The 20,119-nt window shown below is 43.1% G+C and overlaps 2 protein-coding genes across 3 annotated transcripts; both read left to right on the top strand.

The window, feature by feature from the left end:
• Positions 1-6,644: 6,644 nt before the first annotated feature.
• On the top strand, positions 6,645-9,295 carry LOC135779889 (CD209 antigen-like protein C; the record flags this gene model as incomplete). The annotated part of the gene is made up of 3 exons (XM_065290791.2): positions 6,645-6,797; positions 7,025-7,131; positions 7,223-9,295. Coding segments are annotated over 3 exons (390 nt in total), but the record flags the coding sequence as incomplete, so codon positions are not given.
• A 7,306-nt stretch (positions 9,296-16,601) lies between these two features.
• Positions 16,602-18,801, top strand: LOC135779885 (C-type lectin domain family 4 member C-like). 2 transcript variants are annotated; one of them, XM_065290788.1, is made up of 5 exons: positions 16,602-16,829; positions 17,005-17,256; positions 17,392-17,519; positions 17,731-17,837; positions 17,949-18,801. In XM_065290788.1, exons 1-5 carry the CDS (start codon positions 16,670-16,672, stop codon positions 18,067-18,069), a joined length of 768 nt encoding a protein of 255 aa, XP_065146860.1. In that variant the 5' UTR covers positions 16,602-16,669; the 3' UTR covers positions 18,070-18,801. The 2 variants fall into 2 exon arrangements, with proteins under 2 accessions (XP_065146860.1, XP_065146861.1); XM_065290789.1 differs by having other exon boundaries at positions 17,050-17,256.
• Positions 18,802-20,119: the final 1,318 nt, after the last annotated feature.

Consider the following 20,119-nt stretch of genomic DNA (forward strand, 5'->3'; position numbering starts at 1 on the left):
AGTGGTTGTACGACCGGACGGCCCGGGACGCCCCCTTGTTACCAGGAGAGAGAGTCTTGGTACGAGACAATCGGCGGCAAGGCAAAGGAAAGCTGAGTGACCGTTGGGAGACCACCCCGTACGTAGTCTGCAGGCAACAGAGGCCGGGACAGCCGGTGTATACCATCCGGCCGGAAGGAAAGGCCGGCCCTGAACGTGTGGTACACCGAAACATGATTCGCCCTTGCCCAAATTATCCCGAGGTCGCGAAGGAGGTAGTTGCGGAACCGGCACCGACGGCCCCCTGGATGGAAGGATGGGCTGTGGTACCAGGACTACCCGTGGTGGCACCACCCCCGGCCGCCCCAGGAGAGCCAGAGCTAGCACCTGAGCCAGTTGAACCCCCGGCCGCCCAGAGACAACCAGAGCCAGTACCAGAGCTAGCCGAACCCCCGGCCGCCCAAAGACAACCTGAGGTTGTGCCCGAGCCCGCCGAACCTGACTCCCCTGTGAGGCGCTCCCAACGGGAGAATCGAGGCCGACCCCCTTCCCGTTACGGTGAGTGGACTACTCAAAGGCATTCCAGGGACTAGAATGCATTGGCGGGGGAGGATGTCACGGGGTGACGATCTTTCAGGGCGGAACCAAAAGTTGAGGAAGTTTTGGTTCCGCCCGGATGTTTCCGTCCAGACCGGAAAACAGGAACACCGGACATCCGGCAGCTCCGCGAAGGCTGTAATCAGCCGATTGGGCACAGCTGTGCCTAGTTAAAGAGATCGCCGGGCAATTGGACAACTGGAGCACAGAGAAGAGTATAAAAAGCACAGTTAGATCACAGTTGAGTGTTGTAGTGTGTGCTGAGGAACGGAGCTGTGCTCATTGTTAGACGTGGTGGCTGTCTGTATTTCTCTCTCTCTCCCTCTCTCGTTGTAGTTTACGGTGGACCTGCTGGAGTAAACGGAAGATCCTATGGGTAAAAAGGAACTTTGGTCTAACCAGTACTTTTGTAGGAGTAAAGCAGGAAGAAAATTGATCTTGTTGTACAACGTAAACAGAGGCTATTTGCTGTGAGTATACCCTTTTGGTGTGGAGTAACTTGCAAAAATTGACCTGTGTAACCGTTGGAGACCTCCAGGAGAAGGAGGGCGGCCCTACCCCTACAATAGTGTGGTGGGTGAGCCGTTAGAAGGTAAATCCAAACAGCCACAGCAACGAGACTTATTTTGGTCGTATCTTCCATCGCCCCTATCTCAGCCCAAGCGCAGTGGAGGACACCGGGCGCTTCCCTTGTTGTGTTGCACTTATAGTGTGGTGAGTGAGACTTGCAATTAATAAGCTTTTCACGTTTGGAGTGGTGCTGTGTATTTGCTGTGGGTTGCTGTGTGTCTTATTAGACGAAGCCCCGCATCATCCATTTCTTCTACTGGGCAGAGGACGGAGAGGCTAACGACCTCAGAAATTACTGTTACCATACGTAGTGTGCTGTTTCGGAGTACGAAGGAACGCGGACCAAGAGCTGTCAGTGACTGTGAGTAAAACATTGGAAATATTCGTGGTGTAAACTTACCTGTGTCTGTTTTGTCGCAGAGTCAGAGGCAAAAGGGTCCGCCGCCCCCGCGGTCTCTACAAAGGGGCGCCCCTGTCCAGGATTCGATCGGCCTACGGGCAGTGGAGATAGGGCAGCGCTCGACCCGGTGAGGTGGTGTGTGACCTTCGCCCCTCTGCTGACCTACGGAGGAAACCATACCTACCCAGAAAGTTGTAAACAGCAGAGCCGGTGAGAAATACTCGAAGTCTCAGTAACAGTGTCTTTGTGTCCTAGCGGCCACCTGTGGAGAGAGAGAAGAACGAGAGTGAATAATCGAAGAACAGACCGTGAACGTGATACCTACCCAGAAAGCTGTAAACAGCAGAGCCGGTGAGAAATACTCGAAGTCTCAGTAACAGTGTCTTTGTGTCCTAGCGGCCACCTGTGGAGAGAGAGAAGAACGAGAGTGAATAATTGGAGAGCAGACCGTGAACGTGATACCTACCCAGAAAGCTGTAAACAGCAGAGCCGGTGAGAAATACTCGAAGTCTCAGTAACAGTGTCTTTGTGTCCTAGCGGCCACCTGTGGAGAGAGAGGAAACCGAGAGTGAACAATTGGAGAGCAGACTGTGAACGTGATACCTACCCAGAGAGCTGTAAGCAGCGGAGCCGGTGAGAAATACTCGAAGTCCAAGTGACAGTGTCTTTGTGTCTTAGTGGCCGCCTGTGGAGAGAAAGGAAAACGAGAGTGAACAATTGGAGAGCAGACTGTGAACGTGATACCTACCCAGAGAGCTGTAAGCAGCGGAGCCGGTGAGAAATACTCGAAGTCCAAGTGACAGTGTCTTTGTGTCTTAGTGGCCGCCTGTGGAGAGAAAGGAAAACGAGAGTGAACAATTGGAGAGCAGACTGTGAACGTGATACCTACCCAGAGAGCTGTAAGCAGCAGAGCCGGTGAGAAATACTCGAAGTCCAAGTGACAGTGTCTTTGTGTCTTAGTGGCCGCCTGTGGGGAGAAAGGAAAACGAGAGTGAACAATTGGAGAGCAGACTGTGAACGTGATACCTACCCAGAGAGCTGTAAGCAGCAGAGCCGGTGAGAAATACTCGAAGTCCAAATAACAGTGTCTTTGTGTCCTAGTGGCCGCCTGTGGAGAGAAAGGAAAATGAGAGTGGACAATTGGAGAACAGACTGTGTAACGTGATACCTACCCAGAGAGCTGTAAGCAGCAGAGCCGGTGAGAAATACTCAAAGTCCAAGCCAACAGTGCTTTTGTGTCGCAGTGACCACCTGTGGGGCACAAGGAGGACGAGGGTGGACGTACGACAGGGAACGTAAAGGTACGCGGGGCGAGGACCCCCTGCCGACCCGAGGAAAGATACACAGACAGTGGACAAATCTCCTTACCAGACACACTGAAATTATTCTGCCTCCAGGAAGGAAGAAGGAGGGCGCCACGGTTAGCAGGGTCCAGGCCGGAGCCTGACGTTTCCCTCTCTCCCCCGGCTTATGGTGGTTGGCACCCCTGTTACCCTTGCCCTGTCTGCCCGTGGCTGCAGTCTCCCTGGAGGGAGGAGAAGAAACCTATTAGTTTTAATTTTCCCTTTCCCCAATTCCCCAGTTCTTTTAAATATTTAAACTAAATAAAGCTTGTTTTAAATTTTACTTACCTGTTCCCGTGTTTGTCTGGTCATTGGGTTGGCTTTGGGGACCTCCTCGAGGTGGGAGTTGCAAAGGGGCGTGGCTTTAGTCTAACATAGCCAGCCCCTGGTGGTGACATACCTACTCTTCTTTCATGTCTGTGCTCCATTTTGGTTGTGAATTGTTACCTCCATACGTGCCAAGTGATCTCCTGTGAGCCACAACTGGGGTGTGTAGTCGTGTCAATGGCCATTACTATTGCTGTCACTGTCTGAAAAGATAAGAGACTGTATATAATATATTATTGTCAGTATTATCTGCTCTACTACTGTCTGTGCGTGTGCGTGTGTAAGCTTACTTGTTTGCTGTTGCTCCTCTGCAATGTAAATAAATAAAATTTGCAAAATATACTTTTTTATTTATCTTCAGTTCTGAAGGTTTATTTCAAAATACCCAAGAGTCAGACGTCACAGGCACTCATTGAATCTTGGGAAAGCCAAGATTGTGAAGGATACATCTATGGATCCTTGGTTTCAGGGGAAAGACAGACACATTTGGAGGCTTGTATGTGAAGGAGCCTTCGAATTGGGACAGCCTTCGTCGCGACCCGGTGACGTCATTTGCCTTTATCCCCTGAATTGGGATGCACCAAGCCTTGGCTATCCCAAGATGCAACACGTGCCTGTGACGTCTGGGTAATTTGAAATAAACATTAAAATCTGAAGTTAAATAAAAGTGTATATTTTGCAAATGTTGCCGCCTTCAAATATCGAGCCTTGCCTTCAAAGTCTGCGGCCTTAAAAGTCAATAGGTACCATCAACTGTGTGCTCACTATCAGTAACTTCCTTTGCATTCAACAGAATAATTAAACTCATACAGGTTTAGAACCGTCAAGGAATGGCAGAGACAAACCCAGGCGCAGACAGTCTTTAACGAACACAGACTTTATTAATGAACAAGAAACAAAACCCATGAGGGGGCAAAACAAGACAATGACAGGACTAAACTAAAACAAAACAAGAACTTGACAGGACTAATTAACATTAAACTAGACATAGGACCCTAGACTAAGACTTCACAATAAACAAGACAATATACTTGATAATGAACTAGACTAGACTAGACTTGATACAACCTCTCATAAGGAACAGTACAAGGCAAACAAACATAAACAGAACACAAATCACAAGAGGTGTGTTTGACATCGGCTGTGGCTGGATGTAACCGATCGGCGAGATTAGCCGCGTAAAGTCGGATACACCGTGGTTCCCGTAGTTTGCTGCATTTATGTCAGGCATGGCTGATCATGTGGCGTTTGCTTGCTTGATTTGTAAGATGTAAACAACATAAAAAGTGAATTATACTGTTTTGAATGTCCGTGTATGAGCATGAGTGGAACTAAGAGGCTTATAGCATCTGTTTGTACAGGAATAAAGTTAAACATAAACATAATTATTTTATTTTGATGAACATGACACAATATAACATCGCGACTACATGAAAATAGCTTTAACTGTTATAAAAATACAGATTTGTGAGCATTTGTCGAACTGAGGGCGTAAAAATAAACATGAAACACACGTGATTGTTGTCATGTGGTGAATCCGACCAATCGTGAAACAGCTGTGTCGTCATTACAGCCCGTGCAGCTCCTCTTTGCGAACTGTGCTGGCTGACTCAGGCGGCTGATAGCCTGATATTCAGATTTTAAAGGTCACCGTGCAGATTAGTAATATCTTAATAATATAATAATAATAATTTGTTACATTTATATAGCGCTTTTTCTGCAGACCTCAAAACACTTTGCATATGAATGGGGGAATCTCCTCAACCACCACCAATGTGCAACATCCACCTGGATGATGCGACGGCAGCCATATTGCCATAGAACGCCTACCACACACCAGCTTATTAGTGGAGAGGAGACCGAGTTATATAGCCAATCAGTATATATGGGGATGATTAGTAGGCCAATGGGCAAGTTTGGCCAGGATGCCGGGGCACACCCCTACTCTTTTTCGAAGGACATCCTGGGATTCCACAGAGAGTCGGGACCTCGGTTTAACATCTCATCCGAAAGACGGTGCTTTTTGACAGTATAGTGTCCCTGTCACTATACTGGGGTGTTAGGACCCACACAGACCACAGGGTGAGCACCCCCTGCTGGTCTCACTAACACCTCTACCAGCGGCAACCTGGTTTTCCCAGGAGGTCTCCCATCCAAGTACTGACCAGGCTTAACCGTACTTAGCTTCAGTGGGCAAGCTGTCTTGGGCTACAGGGTGATATGGCACCTGGTTTGTAGTTGACAAACACTGAAAAAACATGGTTTCATATGTGGAAGTGAAAAAATGAATTAAATATGCAATGGTGATGCTGAGTTCAAGTGTAAAGATCGTAGAATCCAGAGTTAAAAACTGTATTCAGCATAAAAGTAACTTGGTATAATTGTTAGCTTTATACTTCATTCAGAAGTTTTGAAAGTTTGTCTGTAGACGCTATGTAAATGCAAAAATAAATATACTGCATAATCCAATATCACAATCCAAAGCCATGTATTGTGGGATTGTAATACAAATTTCAATCATTAATGTGGTCCACACATTTACTAGAGATGAGAAGAGATGAACTGTTGTAGGTCAATTATGAATCATAAACAGCTTTTAACTTTAATCACAGAATGTCACATGATACTGGACCTCACACATATACCTCACTTCCCTTTTCATTCTACCCTATACTAAAACCAGTATCAGTATGCAGAAAACACCAAAGAAGCCAACCTAAAACTACACAAGAAGTACATTCAGCGTTAGTACAGTTCAATTAAAATTAAAAGTTAAGATGGGAGAGGTTATTTATGATAATGTGATCAGCACTGAGTCTGAGGGAATGAACAGAGAGAGAAAAGAGAAGATGGTGTCCATCTATGAATGTGCAGATTCTGTTAGAGATCACGACTTCAACACAGAAACAAACACACAGCAAAAACTTCAGCGTACAGGTAAGAAACATTCAATTCTGTGTTAAAAAATTATAAATTAATATTTTATCTGTCTGTGCTGTAATAGATGAGGAAGTAACAATGGAATTAAAAAACATCTTTTCATTTATTAATTCCATCAGTTTCAGTGTGTTTGGCGCTGATGTGTGTTCTTCTACTGACTGCAGTCATAGTGCTGTGTGTCCTCATCAATACAAACAACCAACAGTTTAACATCAAGACCAAAAACATCACAGAAGAGAGAGACCAGCTACTAACCAAATATACCAACATCACAGAAGAGAGAGATGAATTAATAGCCAAGTATAATAATATTACTAAACTAAGTGAGCAGTTGGAGGAGGAGAAATATAAACTGTGGAGACAACTTAATGGTAATCTTAAACTACAAAAACATTTCAAATAATATTAAATAATAAAAGGCTTGCAGTAAATACATTATGTTAACATTACTGTAAGTTGTGTGGTTAAGTGTGGCCAGAAATTTTTTTACAGCTAAACTGGTTGTGTTTACAGATGGATGGATTTACTATCAATCCAGTTTGTACTTCATTTCATCTGAGAAGAAGAACTGGACTGAGAGCAGAAGATACTGTAGAGAGAGAGGAGCAGATCTGATCATCATTAACAACAAAGAGGAACAAGTCAGTAAAGTTTCGTGTTAAAAGTAAATTAAATCATATTCACTTCTTAAAAACGTTATGGATGTGGTTATGGTTAGACTGTAGACAGTATTGATAATGAGTGTTAGTGAGAATAGTGTCTGCTATTCTCATTAGAAGTAAACATACAGCATGTACTTTATGTGCGGGAGTGACAAGAAATTCAAACGAAATGATGACAGTAATTTGTTGTTTTTTAATCTTGTCAGGATTTTATTAAGAAGAATTTTGGTAAAGACGGACTCTGGATTGGTTTGACTGACAGTGCTGTAGAGGGCAGATGGAAATGGGTTGATGGCAGCACACTAAACGCTAGGTGAGAAATCACTAAATTTGACTGATTATTATTATATAAATTATTCTCACAGTCAGTATCATATCACTGAAGATCTAATGATGATCTGTAGTTTCAGATTCTGGGGGTTGGGAGAACCCAATGGTGAAAGAGAAGAGAACTGTGTTTGGTCTTCTTCATCAGGGTGGGCTGATTACCCCTGTACTGATGCTTTTAAATGGATTTGTGAGAAAGAACAGTAGCAAGTTTCTTTGGACAGTTTCTTTGTTTTTAATGTATCTTTGCTCTAACACCACCTAATTTTGAATTACTGGCACCTGCCCCTCATCATCTCAGACACCTCAGATGCACTCACTGTCTTACAGTACCTCGCTTTGGATAATGGACTCTGTGCTTTTTGGATTACACTTATCTTTGGTGATCATGATCTCTGTCGTCCTCTGTGTGTCTCTCAACGTGCTACTTCTCTTCCATCATAACTATGCTTCATCTTGGTTACTCCTGTGAATGGTTACCTTCATACTTTGCCAAGTGATCTCCTGTCAGCCAGAACTTGGGAACTGGGAACTGTGCGTTGATCATGCTGAATTTCTGAAACTGTTGGAGACTATCTTAGGGCGCAAGATCTGAAAGATCTGAAAGAGTTTGAACCTTTCTCACTGTATGACATAGAAACATAGATAAAGAGTCACAATCACAAAAATCGCGATGATTATTTGAAGATGGCAATCTTTCATCTTGGACATCCAAAAATTGTGCAGTGTATCTCGGGCTTAACCGCTAAAACACCTCAAATTTATTTCAAGCTTTATATTTTGTGCTGTGATCAAATGTCTACTTTTAATGTTGTCTGTCAATGAGAGTAATATGTGAGATGTGATCATAAGTCAGGATGTAGCAAGTATTTATACATATAGTTATAATACTATTGTATGGCTCATCCAGCAATATTTTTAAAGCTGAATCAAAACACAGGTAATTTAAACATGTAACCTTAACATGAATACACCGATCAGCCATAACATTATGACCCCCTGCCTAATATTGTATAGGTCCCCCTTTTGCCACCAAAACAGCCCTGACCCATCGAGGCATGGACTCTACTAGAGCTTTCTATTAGAACCAGCATTCACTTATTCAGCAATTTAAGCTACAGTAGCTCATCTGTTGGATCAGACCACACAGGCCAACCTTTGCTCTTAATTTGCATCAATGAACCTTGGCGCACATGACCCTGTTGCTGGATCACCACCTTTTTTTCCTTGAACCACTTTTGATAAGTACTGCACTGCAGACCGAGAACACCCCATAAGAGCTGCAGTTCTAGAGATGCTCTTACCCAATCGTCTAGCCATCACAATTTGGCCCTTGTCAAAGTCGCTCAGATCCTTATGCTTGCCCAATTTTCTGGTTCTAGCACATCAATTTTCTCTAGTTGATTTGTTAGAAGCAGTCCATGCCTCGACGGGTCAGGACTGTTTTGGTGGCAAAGGGGGGTTGTACACAATATTAGGCAGGTGGTCATAATGTTATGGTTGATTGGTGTATATTTACATAAAACCTTTTTTCACATTTTATTGGTGTGTCTCGTGTAATGATAGCTTGCCACTGACCTAAATAAAGTCCTCTGCATTTGCATTTTGATGAATGTTTTATATATGGATGATATTTTAGGTGTTAAACTTCAATGATGACTAAATTTCACAATGCAAATAGTGTAAATGACCTCATCCCACACGATGTAGCAAAATATTTTATTGTTTTCTTCTATATCTACATGTATATCTAAAAACAGCAATCTCTTTATGCAAAATTAATGAAATCTCTTTTTGGTTTCAGAAATTTCAAAATGTTTTGAAATTAATCAATGCAACAATGATCTAAACCATTTGTGCACATGTAAAACTTATGTAAATGTTTCTCACACTTACAGTAAGATGTGGATATAAGTGTTTGAGTTAACAGCTCATCTCTGATGCTTCCGTTCTGCTTCTCTTTAACTAGAACTGCAGAGGGGATCCACTTTATACAGATCACCACAAAAACAACATTCAGCTTTAGCAGAGTTAAAATGTTCGATTATAAAGAACTAGAGTTGACTGAGATTATTTATGAATGTGTGAGCAGGACTGAGTTTCAGGGAATAAAGACGGATGGAATGAAGTTGATGCTGGAGATCTGTCATGATGTGAGAGATCAAGACTCCAATACAACCAGACACCAACCACTGCAGTGTACAGGTAATGACATTCATTTCTAAAAGCATGAGTACAGATTAAACTGGTACAGTTTGTATATGTTTCTATCGGTGTAATTAAAAAGACAAATATGCACATCTGTCATCTTCAGGAAGTGAGTGTGTGAGGAAGAGAAGTTACAGATTAGTTACAGTGTGTTTGGTGCTTCTGTGTGTTCTTCTACTGACTGCAGTCATACACTCTTGAAAAAATGGTGCTAATTAGTACTAAAAACCCGTAATAATAGGGGAACCATTTTTCGCGCTACAGAGCATCTATAGAACCTCTGTAGAACCATAAGTGGTGCTAAGCATGACTTCAGAGTGACATCCTCCGCAAACAAATATTACGTGAAAAGAAGCTTACTCTTGAACTGGCAGTTAGCATTAGCATGCTCCATCAACAGATGGAGAAAAGCTCTAAGGAACTTCATAAGGAAGCTGAAGTGTGCTCAATTCAGAAGGCGCGCTGTGGCAATTGTATTGGCCAACACTCACCTGGCCACAGCAAATGTTTTGCTTTCAATAAGATTTGCAACAACTGTGGAAAACTTAATCACTTTGCTAGATGTTGTCGCTCTGTACCAGCGCAGGCCACAGCTTGCCCCACAGCCCTCACTCCATACAGAAGAAGAGAAATGGGTAAAGTAAATGAATTTACCATTGAACCAGACAATCAAATTGTTGATACTTTTTACTTTGTTGAAACACATTGTTTTCTATGAGTATACGCACACCGGCGCCGCCAGGTGGTGCCTGTCCGCGCGGCCCAGCTGTGACTCAGGAAGTTGGTCAAATCCCTGCCGCGCCACACAGCGCCACTCACATAGTTTAACATTAAATAACATCATATTTGTCCCAAATCATTAACGATTAACATTGGCTGCTAACGTATATTTTGGATTTTGAAGTAGACGCTATCTGATGAAGCTCGCGCTATTTAATGTGCACTTCCGGTTTACAATACCTCCGAGTTGTCCTAGACACGACGCGGCGCGACGCTGAGCTGCGCGGCTGGTGTGCAATTCCCTTAACACTGCATTGTACTGAGGGACAGTTCAAGTTTCATGTGATCAATAGGGATGTAAAACCCACACTGGAACTACAAGACAGTATTGCTATTGGTCTCAAACATCTTGGACCTGATGTCCACATGCTGCAACAAGAAGCTCCAGAAATACTGGAGTACAAAGACCTTTTTGACATCAATGTCATAAGTAAATTGCCTGTAATATATCATATGAGACTAGATGCCACTGTTGCCCCCGCAATATGTGCTCCATTGCCATGAAGGATAAGGTTAAGCCAGAGCTGGACCGAATGACTGCCCTTGGTGTCATTACACCAGAAAACAACGCAACAGACTGGGTGTCTGCCATTGTTGCAGCAAAGAAAAAAGACAGAACAGTGCGACTTTGCATCGACCCAGTGAATCTGAACAGGGCCCTTCTCAGACCCCATCATCCACTCAAATCAATTGACCAAATCAGTGCAGACAAAATATTTAGCATCCTAGATGTCAAATGTTGTTTTTTGGCAAATACCCCTTGTGCGTGCCTCCTCCAAGCTCACCACATTCATGTCACCTCATGGCCTAAGAATGCCATACGGCATATGCACAGGCAGCGAGGTCTTTCAGAACATGAAGGGACAGCTATTTGCTGGACAACCTTGCAAAATCGTGGTTGATGACATGGTCATATGGGGACGTACATTACAAGAACATGATGAACGCCTACACAGGTTTTGAACATGATCCGTGCCATCAACTGTGCCGCTGATGGTGTTAAGCCAGATGAAAAGATCAAAGCTGTCTGCAAGATGAAGAAACCACAGGACAATCAGGCCCTACAGCAGTTTCTGGGCATGACAAACTATCTATCCAAATTAATTTCCCAATACAGTCACATGACTGACCCCCTGAGACAGCTGATACAGTACACCACGACGTGGAGTGGCACTGGCATGATTCCCATTATGCAACGTTCAGCAAACTGAAGCAGGCACTGTCTTATCCTCCTGTGCTGCAATTTTTGACACATCAAAGCCAGTGGTCATATCAGCCGACGCCTCCCAACACTGTCTTGGGGCGGTGTGCCTTCAACACGGGAGGCCTGTGGCATTCGCATCACGTGCCCTCACACCAACTGAGTCCATGTATGCTCAGTTTGAAAAAGAAATGTTAGCACTGGTGTTTGCAGCTCAACAATTTCATGATTTTATCTATGGCCGCCCTTTTACTGCTGAAACGGATCATCAGCGCCTAAAAAACATCCTGAGGAAACTACTGCACACCGCATCATTGGCTCATTTTGGATTTCATGAGAGCTACACGTTCCAAAAAAAGTTGGGACAGGTAGCAATAAGTGGCCAGAAAATTAAAATGTACATATAGGGCCAAACACAGAGCTAGAGAGACTATGTACTGGACATCAATGTGCACAGATATTGAAACAGGGGTCTCTCGTTGTGCTGCATGCAACGCTTTGACAGCACATCACACAAAGGAACCAATGCACCTCCATGACATCCCTGAACTACCATGGTCATTTACTACAGCTGACATATTTGAGTGGTGTGCCAAAATGCATCTAGTCCTGGTGGACTCCTACTCAGGGTGGTTCGAGCTGGACAATGGGATCCAGTTCACTGGAAGGGACTTTGCAGACTTCTCACAAGCATGGGACTTTAAATACATCTGCAGCAGTCCTTATTACCCACAATCTAATGGCCTTGCTGAGCATGCAGTGAGATCCGCTAAGCACCTGGTGGAAAAGTGCCACTGTGATGGCACAGACATCCAAGCAGTCATTCTTCACACTCACAACATTCCCTGTGATGGACTCCCCTCCTCTGCTCAGTGCCTCATGTCCAGGCAGACCATGACCTTCCTGCCAGCAACCACAAACATGCTCTGGCCTGCTATCCAAGTCAACCTGGCTGCTGCCATCACCAAACACAGAATGAGGGGAAAAGTGTATCATGACCGCAATATCTAAAGCAATATCTTATATCTAAAGCATATCAACTATTACAATGAGCAATCGTTACTGTGTAAAATGAATGTATACAATGTTAGATCTTTAAATTTTTGCCTGTCTGCCAAACTTCTATTTGCACAGCGGTGATCCATGCTCACCATCTTCCCTTGTCTTTAGGAAACCAAAACTTTTTTATTTTCGACAAGGTATTTGTTCAGTTTAGCCCCTAGCCAGACCAATAAACAAACATAGACTGGAAGTTAACTTTGGGCCAGGTGTGTAACAATGGCAATGTTACATTAGTTTCATTATTTACACTTAAAGCCAGATATTCAGAATGTAGAGGGTCATGGTGCAGATAAGTAATATCTTAATAATGTAGTTGACAAACACTGAAAGGGACATGGTTACATACTGTATGTGAAAGAGAAAAGACTAATAAAAAATGGAACGGTGCAAAAAAAAGTGTTAAAGTGTAAAAGAGAATCTAGAGTCAAAATAAATGTCACCAGGTGACTATGGTAGGGCGGGAACCAAAAGTGGCGGAGAAAGGTTCCGTTTGAAGATGGTTTCCGCCCGGACCCGATTTTAAACCACCATTTTACTTCCTGGTCTGCCTGACAACGAAATTATGAGGAATGAGCAACAGGTGTGGCGAATCAGTGGAGCAACCCATGATTGGAGGAGGGAGTGAAGACAAGCCACATAAAAAGGTCCAAAGAAGCACAAAGGAGGAGAGTTGTTTTCGGGCGTGAGTCCCTTTATGCCTTGGGCAAACCTAACCACACGCTCCGTCCCTGGAGGAGCCGAAGGGCGCCGTTGATCCGTGAATTACTTATGGTGTAAGGAAAGAGTGCGGCTGCCAAAAGAGGCGAAAAGGACGGGGCTGTGAAAATTAAAGGGACACCACACCGAGGTGCTTTTGGTGTACTTTGTGTGCGCTGTGTTGCTGCTGTGCAGTAGTGGTGGGCAGAGCGAGGCTTCGTGAAACACTGAAACAGTTGAATCAATTGTGCCGTATGTTTCGAGGCTTCGAAACATCAATCCGAAACCGCCTCCACAGTGACACCTAGCGGTCGTTTGCATGTGTTTACATGAAGCAGCCTTGACAAGGTTTTAGACGAGCGCTGACAAATTATATCTCACATGTTGTTTGATTGATACACATGTGATAGAATGGGAGAATGGATAGTGCTCTCGACTCTCATGCGTAGATCTTAGGATCGAACCTGGGAAATGCATGCGCGAAGTCATCATAATAAAAAAAATTTTGTTGTTGTTTTAACATCTGTTTGACAACTACATGAGCTTTTAGGCTCACAATTGTCGATAACTATAGGCTATTCGGGTCTATTTAATGGGGAAAAAAAATAGAATAGAGATATACCATAAATAATAAGAGATTCATAAAATATATCAAGCCATAATATGCCACATTGTTTACATATAAAGATCTTTATTCAAATATATAAATTGTTCTGTGTTGATAAACTCAACCAGCTTCTTTTTTACATATAATTTCTCCAGGCTTTGAAAACATTCTCACACAAGGGACACTTGTTGCTGGCATGCATTTTTTGTAAGTAGCCTAAGTGTTACATACCTATGAGGAAAAATTACTTCTTTTCAGTAATTTATAGTATTTGATCTTGCCTAAAACGCATCTATGAGGTATTGTCAGTTTTGTTTCCTACCCTGTCAGTTTAAGATTCAACGCAGATTCGACAGGTACGCCACCTTTCGAAATACTTGTGAAATGCACCGCTTGGTGTTTCGAATCACTTCATCACGTGACATGGGTGTTTCGAATCACATTTCGGAGCAGGGTTTCGAAACATTTACGCTTCGGGATCTCGACACAGTGTCGAAACGTCAGTTTCGCGGGAGCCATCCCTACTGTGCAGACCCGCTTTATCGACCTACATTGATCCCTTGGGGAAGAAAGAGGTATAAGACGATCGGGCGAAGAGATCATTGGGCGATTTCACATGTGACTGGGCTACTATCGAGTCAGCGAGTGCATTGTTGTAGGATTGTGTTGACAACGAAGAGTGAGTAACAGTTGATGTGTGTTGATGAAGTATTTATAAGAAGAGCTGCTTGGTGTACATTTTAAGTGTGTTGAAGGTCCCTGGCCCCACTGAAGAGAGGAGTGTGGGCGAGCCACGGATCGACCGGAAACACGGGCAAGAAACTCAACTGGGGAAACGTGTGCTGTTTGTTATCTGGCCCTGCGGAGAAAGGAAGCGTGGGTGAGCCGAAGAGGTAACTGTGAACATACAGGGGCTGCATTGATCAAAATTGTGTACTAAACCGTCTTCTCTGTGGAAAGAACAACGCTCAACCCGCCTCACGAGGTAGTCAAAGCCAGGCGGTTCCAGTCCATAAATTCACGAAAAGTGTGTGTGCAGAGTGCTGTGGGTGAGTTGTGATTATCATTTGTGTTTACACTAAAGCTTGCTGTGCTTGTAGCGACCAAAGCTGCCCTGGCCCCGGACGGGTCGTGAGAAGGAGAGAACACGCTGTGGTTTGAGCCCCATGAGAAGAGGAAATTAAACTTTCTTTGTTTTGCCTCCCTGTGTGTTAGCAAGAGTCACACCACTCCAGCCAGCAGGCAGTGGCGAAGCCCGGCGGTACAGTGAGTAGCAGCCAACGTGCACTGTACGGACGGAGGGTCGTAGTTGTGTGTAGATCTATCCAACAGAAACCCCGGGTGTGGGCAGAGCCTCGTCGAGAGTTCGCCCCAGCTCGCGACCCCGGTTACTACAACAGAAGGGGGAGCTAGGGAAGCGTTCCGCTCTGTGCCACACGACTCATCAGTTCCCACGACACCCAGGAAGTTTAGGTGACGGGTGGAGAAATACGGTGTACGGACGCTGCTGCGAAAGCCCACTGCCTGTAAAAGTGAACGAAAAGCCCAAGTCTTGTGAGTAACTTACCATTGTGATGTGTTACCTACCTTTGCTTATAGCAACGTCTTAAGGAGAAACGAACCGTGTCAATAGTGTGAACCACTTACCTGTGTCCCAGTGAGTGCCCCGAAGTGAATGGAAAGCCCAAGTCTTGTGAGTAACCTACCTTTGTGATGTGTCACCTACCGTTGCTTACAGCAACGTCCTAGGGAGGAACGAACCACGTCGATAGTGTGAACCACTTACCTGTGTCCCAGTGAGTGCCCCGAAGTGAATGGAAAGCCCAAGTCTTGTGAGTAACCTACCTTTGTGGTGTATTATCCAGCTGTGCTTCCGGCAACGTCTCAGGGAGGAACGAACTGTGCAAATAGTGTGAAACGCTTACCTGTGTCCCAGTGGATGCCTCGAAGCGAACGAAGAGCCCAAGCCTTGTGAGTGCTTACCTTGGTGGTGTGTAGCCTACCTTGCTCCAGTGAATGCCCCGGAGCGAATGAAGATCCCAAGTCCTGTGGGTAACTTACCTTCAGGGTGTGTAACCTACCTTTGCCCACAGCAATCCCCGAACGAGAAACGAGCCGCCTCCGTAGTGTGAGTATCCACCTCTGGCCACTGGTTCGCACCCGTGGGGCATGAGAGTTCCCCGAGGGACCAGGACGTCCAGCCGAGGAAACCTGTAGGGTAAACGAGAGACCGAAGAAATTAGGCAAGTAGCAACTAAGTACGGAAATAAGCCACTAATAGTGTTCCCCCTGTTCTGCCTCCAGGAAGAAGCGGAGGGCGCCACGAGTCAAAGGACAAAACCAGGAAGGAGTCCCAGCCCCCGTTTCATGGTCCAAACCGCCCTGGAGGCGAGAAGGAGATATTTGTTTTAAACTGCCCTTTCCCCCTTCCCCCTTACTTTTAAATATTTAAATAAAGTTATATTTTAATTATAGTATACTTGTCTGTCTGGTCATTGGGGTGGTCTTGGGAAACTCCTCGAGGTGGCAATTAGAGAGGGGCGTGACCCTTTAGAGATCTCGGGTCCGCTCCGGCCTGTGACATAAAGGTAACTTGGTTTCTAATTGTTAGCTTCATAAATTTTTCAGAAGTTTTGAAAATGTGTCTGTAGATGTAAATGCAAAATATAATATACTGTATATCCAAGATCACAATACAAATCCACATATTGTAGGATTGTAATGCAAAATTCATTTGGTAATCAGGTTCATATCTTAGAGATGAGGAAAGATTAACTGTTTGTTGGTTCTTTATGACTCGCACTTAAACAACTTCGAACTTGAAACACTGAATGTCACATGATCTTGGACTTCACACATCACTTTTTTTTCGTATGCTAAAACCAGCATAAATACAGTATGCAGAAAACACCAAAGCTGACAAGAAGTACATTCAGCATTAGCACAGTTGAACAGAAATTAAAAGTTTAAATGGGAGAGATTATTTATGATAATGTGGTCAGCACTGAGTCTGAGGGAATGAACAGAGAGAGAATAGAGATGATGGTGGACATCTATGATTGTGCAGATTCTGTAAGAGAACCCGACTTCAAGACAGAAACAAACACGCATCAACAACATCAGCGTACGGGTAAGAAACATTCAATTCTTTGTCAGCGTACGGGTAAGAAACATTCAATTCTTTGTTAAAACACACACACAAAAAAAGTTAAATCATAATTCATCTTTTGTCTATCTGTGCTGTAATACATGGGGTAGTAACAATGGAAATTAAAAAATGTTTTTTCATCTATTAATTTTATCAGTTACAGTGTGTTTGGTGTTGCTTTGTGTTCTTCTACTGACTGCAGTCATAGTGCTGTGTGTCCTGATCAATACAAACAATTACCAGTTTAACATCAAGACCAAAAACCTCACAGAAGAGAGAGACCAGCTACTAACCAACAATACCAACCTCACAAAAGAGAGAGATGATTTAATAGCCAAGTATAAAAATATTACTAAACTAAATGAGCATCTGAATCAGGAGAAATGTAAACTGTGGACACAACTTTATGGTAATCTTGAACTACAAATATAGTAGTTTAAACATTATTAGAAGATTTGCAGTAAATACATTTTGTTAACCCTACTGTAAATTGTGTAGAGTGTGGTCAGAAAAAAATCAACAGCCAAACTGGTTGTGTTAACAGATGGATGGATTTACTATCAGTCCAGTTTGTACTTCATTTCATCTGAGCAGAAGACCTGGACTGAGAGCAGAAGTTACTGTAGAGAGAGAGGAGCAGATCTGACCATCATTAACAACAAAGAGGAACAAGTGAGTAAAGTTTTTTCATCAAAAGTAAGTTAAATCATAAACAATTATCAAAAACTTTATGGATATGGTGGTTAGGCAGAATTGATAATGAGTTTTATATAGCAATAACACTGTCTGCTATATCCTCATTGGAAGTAAACATATAGCACTGTATGTGGAGAGTGAGATGAATACTCGATGACATGAATTTGTTGTTTCTTCCTCTTTTCAGGATTTTATTAAGAATAATTATGGTAATGACAAACTCTGGATTGGTCTGACTGACATTGATGAGGAGGGCAGATGGAAATGGGTTGATAACAGCACACTGATCTCCAAGTAAGACATCACTAAATTGAACTGATTAATATTCAATAAATGATTCTCACAGTCAGTATCATATCACACAGAAAACAACACTGAAGATTTAATGATGATCTGTTGTTTCAGATTCTGGGGGCCTGGAGAACCCAATGGTAAAACAGAGGACTGTGTTTTGTCTCATAAATCAGGGTGGGCTGATTACCCCTGTACTTCTCCCTTTAAATGGATTTGTGAGAGAGCACTGTAGCAAGTTTCTTTAGACATTTGTTTTTAATCTAAACATCCGGGCCTGTCAATCATCATTATGAGCGTATATAGCCTCCAGGCCTCTGCATTCAGCAACAATTCTTCCAGCATCCCTCCTCCTCCTCATCTCCTCCTTCTTTGCTCTCTTTCTCTCTTTGCAGTTCTGTTGCATGAGTGGTTGAACTTGGGACTCGAGCCCCAGCCTCAGGTTCAGAGCCCCCTTTGAGGACAGCAGGCGAATGTGCAGGCAAACTGCTGTATAGTGAAGCAGTAATTTGTAAAGAACACACTTTGTGGATTCACCAGGCTCCACCTTTGCTCCAACACCACATTCATGTCACCTTAGTTTGAATTTCTAGCACCTGCCCCTCATCATCTCATCTCCACAGTATACACAGACACACCTCAGATGCACTCACTGTCTAACAGTATCTCGCTTTGGTTCATGGACTCTGTGCCTGTTGGATTACACTTGATCAGTGTCTCCCTAAAAGTCCTACCTAGTACTCTTCTATCATGTCTGTGCTCCATTATGGTTACTCCTGTGAATGGTTATCCAGACGTACCAAGTGATCTAGCAACTGGGGTGTGTAAACCTGTCCATGGCCATTACTATTGCTGTCACCGCCTGCAAAGATAAGAGACTGTATATAATATATTATTTTCAGTATTATCTGCTCTACTACTGTGTGTGTAAGCTTACTTGTTTGCTGTTGCTCCTCTGCTATGTAAATAAAACTGGTTAACTTTAATTTTTGCCTCACATCTCTACACATACTTACAGTTCAAGACGTCCTCTGCTATTGTTTGTATTTTGATAAATGTTTTACATGTGGATGATATTTTAGGTGTTAAACTTCATTAATCATTAAATTACACAATGCAAATAGTTTAAATGACCTCATCCCACACACAATGTAGCAAAAAATAGGATTTGTTGTATATCTAAAAATACTGCCCTACAAAGGCAAAGCGCAGTAACTATGCATTTGGTCAAAATTGAGTTAAGGATTGAAATGGGCTTTGTGAGATCAGATGTGTCTTGTGACAAAGTCTCCTGGTTTAATTTTGTCCCATTTCAGAGAAACGTATGGGCCAGAATTGCAGTAACATGTTTGACTGGCTGGTGTAAAAAACTTAAGTGCATTTTTCTCGGTTTCAGTGTGTGCATAGTTACTGCACTTAGCCTTTGGAGGGCAGAATAGGTGTCTCTATATGCTAAATTTATGAAATCTCTTTTTGGTTTCAGAAATTTCAAAAGGTATGAAAATGAATCAATGCAACAATGATCTAAACCATTTGTGCATATAAAACTTGTTCTTTTAAACTTCTGTAAATGTTTCTCACACTTAAGGGCTGACAAGTCTTTGAGTTCACAGCTCATCTCTGATGCTTCCGTTTTGCTTCTTAGTTTTAATTAGAACTGCCTCTTTATAAAGATCAACACAAAAACAACATTCAGCTTTAGCAGAGTTAAAGAGGACATTTCACAAGACATTTTTAAGATCCCCATAGTACGTATGTGAAGTTCTAGCTCAAAATATTTTATAGATATAGCATGTTAAAATTGTCACTAATACAAATGTATGTGTATGCAAAAATTTGCAGTTTCTGGGTGTGTCCTTTTAAATGCAAATGAGTTAATCTCTGCACTAAATGTGCAGTGCCGTGGTTCGACAGTGCAGATTAAGGAACGGACCCTGGGTTGTTCTTTTTCACATTTTCTAGGTTGGACCCAATTATTCAATTAAATTCAATTTTATTTATATAGCGCTTTTCACAATTGGTGATTGTTTCAAAGCAGCTTTACATTAATAGAAGCAGTAGAAAGCACAGAAAAAAACGACAGATAGCACAACATAATACACGATAGCACAAGCAGCTAAATTTTCTGCGGCTATGAATCAACATTATAATCGTGCGTATTGCTAATGTAACGTAAAGGAGAGGGTGCTAAGTTAAGCCCAAGAAGGCTGCCTCCCCGGGTTGAAAAACACCCTAGGAGGAAAAAACCCCAGGCTTAGCCGGGGAAGTAAAAAAGTCCTAGGAGG

This window comes from Paramisgurnus dabryanus, chromosome 10, assembly GCF_030506205.2.
Source record: "Paramisgurnus dabryanus chromosome 10, PD_genome_1.1, whole genome shotgun sequence".
NCBI lineage: Eukaryota > Metazoa > Chordata > Actinopteri > Cypriniformes > Cobitidae > Paramisgurnus > Paramisgurnus dabryanus.

Coding starts and splice junctions, on each gene's coding strand:
- LOC135779885 (XM_065290788.1), top strand. CDS start 16,670: ATGGGAGAGATTATTTATGATAATGTGGTCAGCACTGAGTCTGAGGGA. Junction 17,257..17,391: donor ACTGTGGACACAACTTTATG/GTAATCTTGAAC, acceptor TTGTGTTAACAG/ATGGATGGATTTACTATCAG. Junction 17,838..17,948: donor AACAGCACACTGATCTCCAA/GTAAGACATCAC, acceptor CTGTTGTTTCAG/ATTCTGGGGGCCTGGAGAAC.